General features: G+C 38.4%; 1 protein-coding gene across 2 annotated transcripts; it reads right to left on the reverse strand.

Annotated features, from left to right (window-relative positions):
* Window positions 1-493: 493 nt before the first annotated feature.
* Window positions 494-10,401, reverse strand: TTC14 (tetratricopeptide repeat domain 14). 2 transcript variants are annotated; one of them, XM_080622383.1, is made up of 12 exons: window positions 10,205-10,401; window positions 9,999-10,120; window positions 9,570-9,769; window positions 9,097-9,181; window positions 8,891-9,020; window positions 8,082-8,234; window positions 7,362-7,433; window positions 6,028-6,147; window positions 5,822-5,944; window positions 4,964-5,081; window positions 2,889-2,998; window positions 494-2,372 (listed from the first exon to the last, which is right to left on the reverse strand). In XM_080622383.1, exons 1-12 carry the CDS (start codon window positions 10,366-10,368, stop codon window positions 1,433-1,435), a joined length of 2,337 nt encoding a protein of 778 aa, XP_080478509.1. In that variant the 5' UTR covers window positions 10,369-10,401; the 3' UTR covers window positions 494-1,432. The 2 variants fall into 2 exon arrangements, with proteins under 2 accessions (XP_080478509.1, XP_080478510.1); XM_080622384.1 differs by lacking the exons at window positions 494-2,372; window positions 2,889-2,998 and having other exon boundaries at window positions 3,007-5,081.
* Between the last annotated feature and the right edge of the window lie 409 nt (window positions 10,402-10,810).

Consider the following 10,810-nt stretch of genomic DNA (forward strand, 5'->3'; position numbering starts at 1 on the left):
GACTACTTACGGCTTCTTAATTGATTAATCTGTAACTTAACTTTTCTATGACTGTATATTGACAATCTTAGCATTAATTTCTATCAGAAATGTATGTTTTATCTTTATTCTACAGCATGCAATAAATTATCTAGGAGAAATGTTAAGCATATGTTTTATATAATAAATTAACCTTTACATTACTCTCTCATTTTGCTGTTTGAGAACTAAAGAACTTTAAAACCATCCAGATGCCTTTCCATCCTTACAATGAAAAGGAGAGTTAGATTAAAGCCATTAATTTTTGTACATTGGTACATTCACTGCTGTCAAAATAGTTTTATATTACATTGCAACAACCCAGAAAAGAAACTGTATGCTTCAAGCTAAGACCTGACATGACTATTTGATTAACAGTCAACGTTGATCTTAACTAAGCTATGTATTTCAGAACTGTACTTTTTCTATTCAAAAATTAGAGAGTACCTTTTCTGCAACTGACCTATAACTACTTATTGTAAATGTATTGTATTTTAAATGTACTCATTGCATTACTTGGAAAACTCACAGTTGAAGTACAATGAGCACTGCATAGCCTACCAGGTATTATTAGCTCCTTAGCATGTCCTGCCAGTTATCTCTGCAGATGTCATTGTAAACTGAGCACAACTTTTTCTACAAGCAATGCAACAGTTAGTTTGCTTGTAAAGCAAATACCTAACAGCAAAAAACAAAACAAAACAAACAAAAAAAACAACCCCAAAACACAACCCAAAGGCCCACACTTGAACAATAAACACTGTTCTAAAACTCTTCTACCTCTGTTGGGGGTTCTTTCCATTAGAAAAGATGTTTGATGCATTTAAGAATGTAATACACTTGCCTTCACAGACACTGAAGGTTCTGTGCGTATATATATACACAGCATATGTGAGCAGTGCACCAGTATGAAACATCCCAGCAACATTCACAAACAGACACAAAATTCAGAATTAAGAAAATTTAATGAGCAAATGAACTATGTACATTGATAGCACATTACTTTTATTCAGTTATCCTCTTTCTATAGCCTAAGTTTGATAACACAATACCAACAGTCAATAGTACCCCAGGGGACAACAAAAACCAAACACATCCCATGTGTTATTAGAGTGCATATTTGATGTGAGTTGCAGCTAACTACAGTCCAGGGGTATTAAAGGATTTCAACCCATGGGAGAATATTGTGCAGGAGCATCCCAAAATAAGAGCATTGCACACTTAGATTTTAAGAAATAACTGTTTTTATGGAAGATATCCTTACATCTCTTTCCATCATACAATCTTTGCTTTAAGAATTCTCTGACATTCTGCAAGACAGAACAAATTCCGCCTATTGTTCTTTATTTACGTTTCCTCAAGAACTACTCAAAAGTTTAACTACACTCATGAACATAGGGTGTTCTTAGGTACTTCACTCTTTCTTCTGCTTACTTCCTTTCTCCCTCTCAAACTCAGCTATTTGATTGAATATGTTAATTAAGTTCTGCGGCAGGTTTCTTTTAATGCCACTGTCTCTTTGCCCTGTGCCCTCTAAAGAGGTTTCCTCATCTGGTTCCTTTGTTTTACTAGTCTCCTCAGAACTTCTCGTACTCTTATACTCACTTTCATTTTTATGTTTACTTAACACATGCCTATCCCAATCGTAACTTTTATCACCTTCACGAAAGCTGGTGCTAGAATATGACCTGTATTTTCCCGCTGACTTCCCATAATAGTCAGACCCTGCTGGAGACACGTAATACCTCTTGTGACCTGAGCCATGTTTTTTAAATGGCTCTTTTCTCCCCTCTACATCCCTTTCCGATCTTCTAAAATAATGCATACTGGGTTTATCATATGACTTACAATACGAAGCTGAGGAACCCCTCCAACTAGAGGAAAATCGATCTATTTCACCACATTTTTCAGTTTTGCTACTGCTTGGCAGTGTTCTGGAGCTACTGTAGGAATCTCCTGAAGCTTCAGACCTACCTCCAAAAGTGTCTTCATCATCACCCGAAGTCCTTGAAAAAGAACAGTGTGTCTCTTTTACTTCTGTTTTTGGACACACTGAGCTGTCCTGCCTTTCCAGCAGTTTCTCCACTTCAAAACTTTGGTTAAGAAAGGAAGCAGAGGTATCAGCTGGAGGTGAATAACACTCCTCTTTCCTAATTTGATCTTTATAATGGGAAGAAGCTCTAGATGTGTATTTTTTGGAGCTACGGGAAGACTCAGATCTCTTCCGACACTTTTTCCTACGTTTCATGTGATCAGAGGAAGAGGAGGAAGAAGAAATTGATACATCTGATGAAGAATCACTTGATGATGATGAGGAAGAGGAGGAAGTTGAAACTTTCCTTTTCTTCTTCAACCTAAAAAACATAATCTGTGAGATAATCTTCATTATCGGGCAAAAATTAGATGCAGAAAGCAAATCTGTACTTCCCCCAGTTTGGCTGAGATTGGACTGTAAGGCACGAATGGAAACTGAGCCTGACAATTTCAAATATCATTTCTTTATAAAAATATTTAAATTAAATCCAGTGACTAATTTGTTATCAAAATCTTTCCAGGTTTAATATGGCATTACACTCTGCAAATACTTCACATTGCTAAGTATTTTTTAAATAACTTCACCTCACCGTAAATATGTTATTTTTTAAACAACTTCACCTTTAACGGCTATGTTTATTTATTAAAGGCTATATGGACTAAAGGACACTACCCACAAAAAGAAATTCTGGAGGAAAAGCAGTTTATCTAGGCAGAAATTACCTAGGAGCTTACTAGGTACTTACTAGTAGGGCATTCTGTTTGGAAATGGATTGTTCATTGTTTTATCTGCACTTACTGCCATGTAATCAGTATACCGAATATAACAAAGTTACCTTTTTTCTTCTTTTAAGAGCTTACGCAATTTTTCTGCACTTGTTTCTACTTTCTTTTCTTTCTGTCTCTCTTCTTTGGCAGCTTGTTTCTCCCTCATTTCCAAAGATTTCTTTTATGAACCCAAGTATCATAAAAAAAAATTACATTAAAAATGTTAACACAGGTATTTTCCCCATGTCCCCAACCCCATTCAAATGTACATTTACACCAGGGATGTTTTACCAGAATTCCCAGACCAAGAATTAATATTGGTCATGAATTTGGTATTGGCCATTGTGATAATCAGGTTTACATTAAGGACCATATTGCAGTTTTTATTCCATTAAAAAGTGTATTTGACCAACCATTGCAGTGGTACCCATGATCCAGTATACCGTGAAGCATGGAGCCCAGAAAGTATAGATAGAATATACCAGAAAACACATTATTACCAACATGGAGAAAACAAAACAAAACAACAAAACAACCAAACCCCAAGAGAGAGAAAGGTTTTAGGGAAAGTATCATTATTGTAGTATTGTAGTTTACAAGTAAAACACGGCAGAATTTTAAGATGTATTCAAGTTGGCCATGTTTGAATACAAACCGTTTGGTAACAATTTCACAGACCAGTTTGATGCATAGTTTATGTAAGAAATCATGTTCCAAGGGTTTGTGGGTGATGAGCAGCACCAGATGTCAGATACAGCAACAACGGTCCAATTCGGAAGAAAATGCATTGGAGAAAAACACATAATCAGTATTACAGGAAAACATACTGCAGTGTTGCTTTAGCCATTCTCGCACAAAAGATTCAGACTTATGTATTAAAACACAGGTAAATGCAGGAGAGCATCTCATCAGATGAATAATTCTTAAACTACATAAGCCTATTAGAGATCAGATATCTGCACTCCACAGCCCTGAAGAGGAGCTCTATTCATATTAAGAGTGAACAGAAAGTCTGACTGCTTTCAAAACTTAGCAACTGTCTGAACAGACATTGTAAAGGAAATCCTTAATTGCTGTTAAGGCTACGCAAACCAACAAACAATAGCTATCACTGTGGCTTTTATTTGATGCTTCAATGACCCATTACACTAGGAAACCCTAAAGGAGTGTAAAAGTAATCTCCTTCTTGCTAAGGGTATTCTTCATTTTAACAGAGACTGACACCTCTTTCTAAAGAAGCCAAACGTGTCTCAAGTACTGTGTAACAGTTTATCTATGATGTAGTTCAGTTTAATTGAAGAGACTGTCATATCTCCTCTTCCCCTTTCTTTCAACACTGTCAGCATTATGGCTCCACCAACTGAAGAAGTGTTAAGGCCATCTACCCCAGTCTATGTACTTGTTACACACAGAACAAAACAAGCCTGCTCCTCAGTGCTCTAGTTTACTCTTTGATCCTCTGTGGAGGTCAACACAAGTTAAGGAGATAAATAAAAGAAAAACAATTTTAACTCAGATTGGCAGAGAGACCCACCAGGGCTCACCTGGGAACCATGCTGCATGCAAGAGAAGTGACAAAATAAACCAAAAACAGACAGCAGAGGACAGTCAAAACTGTCTGCCACCCTCCACCTCCTGCTGTTTTCCTTTAAATTACGTCTTTATTTCCCCTCTTCTGTGATCTTCCTGTGAGTTAGCTTTGGCTGGTGTTACTCTACATTTCCACAATTACTCCAGATGACAAGGATTTGGCCAGTAAGATGGAGTGAAATGTTTATTTGGCTTGCTCAAGTTTACACTTTCTCTGTTTATATTCACATAATGTTATCATTTAACGGTATTAATCATGCTTGTATGATGGAATATTCTTATCCTTGTTTTAGCTGACAGGATTAATAGGCTTTGCTCTTTCACTGTCTCCACTATTTGGCATTTCTTTACTATCCAGTTCAAAATAGTGAAGTCATCAAGGGGTACCTTCTTCTGATAGGTACAGCCATAATGCTTATTTGTAAAAGATTTACTTTAAAGAAGGGAAGCAGACAAACCACGACCTTAAACTCACCATGTTCAAAAGATCTAATATGATTTTTGATGTTTATTGTCACTGAGAGCATTGTATGAAGAGAAAGTAAAGAATCACCTGTATATGCTTACGGAGTTTTGTTAAGGCCTCTTCTGCTTCCTGAAAAGTCTCATCCAAGCTTAAGGCTTTCTTATAATAACTCTCAGCATTTACTAGTTTGTCTTCCTCTTCCAACCTGAAATTCAAGTGATAATAATATACAGTTAAGCCACAGATTTTGATTTTTTTTTCTTATTTTTAGGACTATCTTTCTTATTTGCACTATGACGGTACCACTGCCTCCCCTCAGGACCATATCACTCACCTTAGCCCACCTCAGTACAAAAGTAAAACAGTACTTCTGACACATTATTATCTCTTAAAGTAGTAAATCGGTATTTTCTGACCTATTATTACCTCCAAATCATCAGTAATACTATTCTTGGACGTGTCAATTACAGTTTCAAAAATACTGTTTCTTCTTAACATAGGGCTTAAAAGAAATCTATTTCCTGAATATTCTAAAGTAAATTTTTTTGTTACAGAGTTTAACCAATAGTTCAGTAGAGTAACAGAACACAATTTTGTTACAAATACTTTCCTAAAGAACCAAACATCTCCTCCACCCCCTCCAAAAACAAACAAACAAAAAAAGCCCAAAACCACCCCAAAACAAACAAACCAACCCAAAAAAGCCAAACAAACAAACAACCCAAAGCCTATTGGAATGTATTCACACATTTGACAAGACTCTTCAACCCTGGTATCCTACCAGTGAAAGCATAACAAGGATTAAACCTCAATTATTTTGCTCAATTGGTTTTTTTTTTATAAACCCAGCCAGGAGGGAAAGATGCCATTCTGTGTCCTAACTAGACTAGTATTTAAAAAATATTATGAGAAAAATTGTCAGCAACCAGATGAAAACAGACTTACTGCCCGCCTCTTTCCACAAGAGTCTGACAGAGGTATTTTCTTGCATTTCTATGGGTAGGACAGTTTTCTAAAGCAAGTTCAAAGTCACCTATGGCTTTGTTCAGACTTCCTTTTGTTGCATACCTAGAACAACAGACCAGTTGCGCAGATTTCAGTGTTGTTTCTCTTTCACAGAGTAGAAAACCCAGTGAAACAAGCAGACTTACAGAGCTCCACGTGCTACCAAAGCTTCAACATTCTCTGGATCAAATTCCAAAGCCTTGTTGTACTCATTCATGGCTTCCACATGGTGCCCATCCTTAAAATAATCAACTCCTGCCTTCACACTGGAGAAAAGGATTTAGAAAATATCATGTACAGTTAATCTGTGCAGATTTCATACTGTTAATTGCTCACAAATCATGGTTCCAAACAAGTCACAGGTAATAAAACTTTATCTGGTTATCATGTACTTAACACTGGCATTTCAGATTAATGTGATAGAATGGAGAGCATTTCTGCAGACAGAGCTACTATGTTACACTGTTTGTCATTTATGGAGTGAATACTTAAGCACTTCTCTGCACAAAACTCTGGGTGTGACCTACCACCATTAAACTGGAAAAGGCTTAATTATATCCAGAGTTAAAAGTCACCATTAAACCAATGACATGAGACAAGATGGATAGATGGTACACACTGAAACCAGCTCATCTCAAACTCAACTATTTAAGGTTCAGGTAATATGAGCTGTAAAACCTTTCTTCTACAATTCCTAAGAGATTAATTGCTTCTTTTATTGGAAGAGAACCAAAAGATGAATTTCAGAACTTTTCATAATAACTTTTTTAAAAATTAAAATTTATATTTAACATTACAAGCATTTTTTTCAGCAGCTAATCAAAGTTGCAAACCACTTATTTTACGAAAACCACTGCTTTGCTAGCACAGAACCCAGAAATTTTGAGGTTTCAGCTTTTGGTTTCGTCTTTTTTTTTTGGACCTGGTGGATTCAAAAGAAGTTTTTCCACAAAAGATGTACATTTTGAGGAGAAGAGTCTCTCTTCTGCCTCCTTCACCCTGTAGAGCATGCCCACATACACATGCACAACTTAAAAGCAATAGCATGTATCTATAGCTGCTGTTCCAAACGCAGCCAGGAAAATACATTTACCTTTTAAACGACAGCAAGTGCACTTATTAAATCTACAGTCTGAGGCCCAAATGTCATGACAAGCAGTAATAAGTCATTCAACACCCAAATTTAAAGTGAAAAATTGTGTACTTGGTATTGTCTAAAATCTTAATCACATCTCATCAATAGGCCAGCACATTGCAGATGTTCCAGGGAATTCTCACTTTAACCTGACAAATATTTTGGAACTTGATCTTGAAACTTTATCTATCATGTACCCATTTAGCAGTTGCGCTACTTTCAAGAAGTTCTTCCTGGTTACATCACTACACAGGTGCTGGAAAAAGTGGTTCAATGTGTATTTTCTTTTAAGAAACATAACCTGTAACCTAACAATAAGCTCTGACAAGAGAAAGTATTACATACCATTTCAAGGCCCATGATTCAGACTGCTTTTTCCTCAATGCAGGGGCAAAATCTTCTTCATTGAAATTTTTACTTTAAGGAAAAAGCAAACAAAACCATCAAGTTGAAGTTCTGAGTCTACAAAATGAAACTTACAACATGTAGTGCAGTTCAAATAAACTAAAATATTATTTATACATTGCTTTATTGCTCTCCCTCAGTCAGGAACATTCTTTTGTATTTCTGAAACCAGCTTTTCCTAATCTATCCTAGAAGTGCTGAATCAAACTAGTACAGCTGCAGCACGTTCAACAAAAACATATTCACACCTGCTTTGGGACCTAATATATATCACTAGGTACGTTTGAATCTATTTCATGAAAGAAAGCAGATGTATTACTAAAATAAATACTGTGAATGAACATCTGACAGAAGAAACTAAAACTTAAATATCATCCACTCCAATCCAAAGATACTAACAAGATCTGAGCAATAAATTCCTAAGGTATTTGGTATCAAACACTACGTGTCATAAGGTGTCTTGCTTATTCAGAGCAATAGAATTTCAAATGTAAGTTTCTTACTCTAGAAGAGTTTGCTTTTAAATATTTAAGGACATGTAAGCTGCAGTCATGCAAATCAAAATGGAAAAGGTTTAAGTATAAGTGGTCTGGTCTATCTCAATGGATTAAAATAATCTTCACAAAGCTGTAGGATAGGAACAATGTAAAGATCACTTACATTTGAAGACTTCTTAGCAAAGACGGTGGATTTGATTCACTTATTCCTAGTTTTTCAGCTAAATATTCAACTAATGATGGATTACCAAATCCTGGGGAACGATGCAAAACCTCTTCAAAGGTCTCTGCTGTATTAGCAACTTCCAAGCTTCGCCTTAAAAGAAAGCCAAAAATATAAACCACAAAAAACCCACTGACGTACACTAGCAAAACCTCACAGATATTATATTCAATTTCATGATGCTTACGTTTATAATAAAAATGCCTATATTGAGATTTATCACTGCTCACAAGTTGTTCCATTTTACAGGCATATATTTTTCTACAATTTAGCAACTCTTGTATCTTTTAGCCTAAGCAAATTTCTGAAACCTATTTTGGCACCCATCTAGGTATCTCCAGGACATAAAAAATTCTACAAAAAAATTGGAGAGAATGCTGTGTCTTCCTGTTTTCTAAGGGCAATTTTTAAATTTCAAAAATTTCATATTCCAGTCTCCCAAGGTTCTTGTTTCTTTTGGTTTTTTGGGGTTTGCTTGTTTGTTTGTTGTGGTGTTTTGCTAACATGGTCCCACAGTGACAGATACCTCACTCTGCTTTTTGCTTTCCTTACATTTTGGGAAAGATGCTCAAAGACCAACCACACTTGACATATCCAGAAACAAGTATGTTATAGACAGAAACAGCAAAAACCCTGTAATCATCCGATTAAGTCAGAAAAAACATCAAGTTTAAAGAACAGTTTGTCAAAAATGTTCTTCAGACACACTGAGTATACCTAGCAAGTACAGCTGAATAGCATGTTCTTACTTATAATGTAGTGGGAAGTCATCAGAAGTAATTACGCCTAGTTTTGTCTTGCAAAGATGAGGTGGAAGAGGAGAGCTGTAAAGTGACACAGCGAGCTTCTCATGGTAACGATCAACATCCTTGACGACAGCTATATAAACAGCAAAAGATAGTTACAGAAATGTCTCAAAACTGAAAGATTGGTGACAAGTTCTACAGCTACTTGCCTCGAATAAGGTCTCCAGTTTGATAATAAGATAAAGGATCTCCATGGCTGCTTTGAGAAGGCACATCTCTCAAAGGACAAAGAGCCTGCAATAGAAGAATGTAGGAATATCATAAACAAACCCAAAAGTTGAGATTTTTTTGTCCCCAAAATTATGCCAGATTATTATTATTTAATCTTAATGCACATCAGAACCATGATAGTTAAAAGCACAGCCTGGTTCAAGTAAAAACTTATGCACCCATGAATTACGAACCACTCAGACGTAGTACACATTGAGTATGGGCCATAAAAAGAAGCATTTGCTGTCTCAGCAATGCACCATAAGCTATTCACAAATTCAGATGCCACCCACCATCCCAAAGTTCAGTTTCACTCTTCACATACCACTCCATTAAAAAAACACAAGACAACGAATACATTAAAAAGTTACTATTTATCAACAATAAAATACTGATCAAAGCTGTATCTTACAGTGATTTGTAAATCTGAAATTTCCCGTATGAAACGACTTCCCAGACAAATCAAGACCATGAAAAAGCCGAATTCACGAATAGAAGTAATCTTCCCGATCACGATATCGCCACGGTCGATGTCTTGAAAAAATAATCCTCTCCTCTCTTCCCTGGGAACCTCCATGAATCGTTCCAGGGGTGGCATAACAGCATAATAGTCTGCAACACACAACACAGTTGTGAAACAACTAAGCTACAACCTGAGAACATAAAATACTTCACGTTAAAATCGCATGTTTTAAACATGCAAAATTTAGTTTATTTGTAACAGGCTGTTTGTGCGCAGCCTATAAAAGGCACAGCAAAAACTGTCACCCTGTCTTCAGCAATGCCGACTTCGGTGCAGGGCCCCCACACACCCAAGCACCGTTCCCGTGAGCCAGCCTACCTTCATTTTCTTCAATCGTTTCGGAAAGAGGTCCGCTGGGTCTCCACGAGTGGGCAAAAAGGAGATCAGCTTTTTTGGCAATGAAGCGCTTTATCTCGGTGTCAAGGCTCGTCCTCTCTTTGCTAGGAGAAGGAGAACCCCGTGAGAACCACCCCGCGGCACCTTACAGCTCGCTCCCCCAGCCGCACCGCCCCGGCGCCCCTTACCAGGTTGCCGGCGGTTGCGGGGCGCCGCGTGGCTGCTCGAAGACGGTCCCCGGCGGCGGCAGCAGCCCGCGGAAGTCAGGGTTGTCCTGCTGCTCGGCGCGGAGCAGCGAGAGCAGCTCAGGACCATGGTAGCTGAGTACCTGACGCAGCAAGTCCCGATCCATGCCACCGCCGCCAACCCACCCGGAACAGGAACAGCAGCCTGACACGGTAGTAATGAGCAACGCACATGCGCCGGGCGAGCGGTCGGTACCAAGAGTAGGGCCGTGACCAGGCGGCTGCGGCGCCCCCTGGGGACGAGGAGGACCGTTTGCGGGGCCGGTCTCCAGATTTCCCGCTGCCTGTGTTGAAAAATGAAAAGGAATACTAAAAAGTAAAGTGTACAAATTACACAGATGGCCGGCGGCTACGGAACGGCTACGGAACAGCTCGCCAGCCCCGAGGGGCGCGGGAGCCCCGAACGGCCGTTCGCGAGGCGGCCGTGTCGGGAGAGGGCGCTGCGCCCCCGTCGCGCCCGGCTGAGGCGGAGTACTCCGGGTGCGTGGTGCCCACCGCTGTCATGTGCGCCAGAGGTGGGAGCCAAGCACAGGTGTGGAAGAGAAAAAG

The sequence above is a fragment of the Psittacula echo genome (genome assembly GCF_963264785.1).
Source record: "Psittacula echo genome assembly, chromosome: 7".
In the NCBI taxonomy this organism is placed as follows: domain Eukaryota; kingdom Metazoa; phylum Chordata; class Aves; order Psittaciformes; family Psittacidae; genus Psittacula; species Psittacula echo.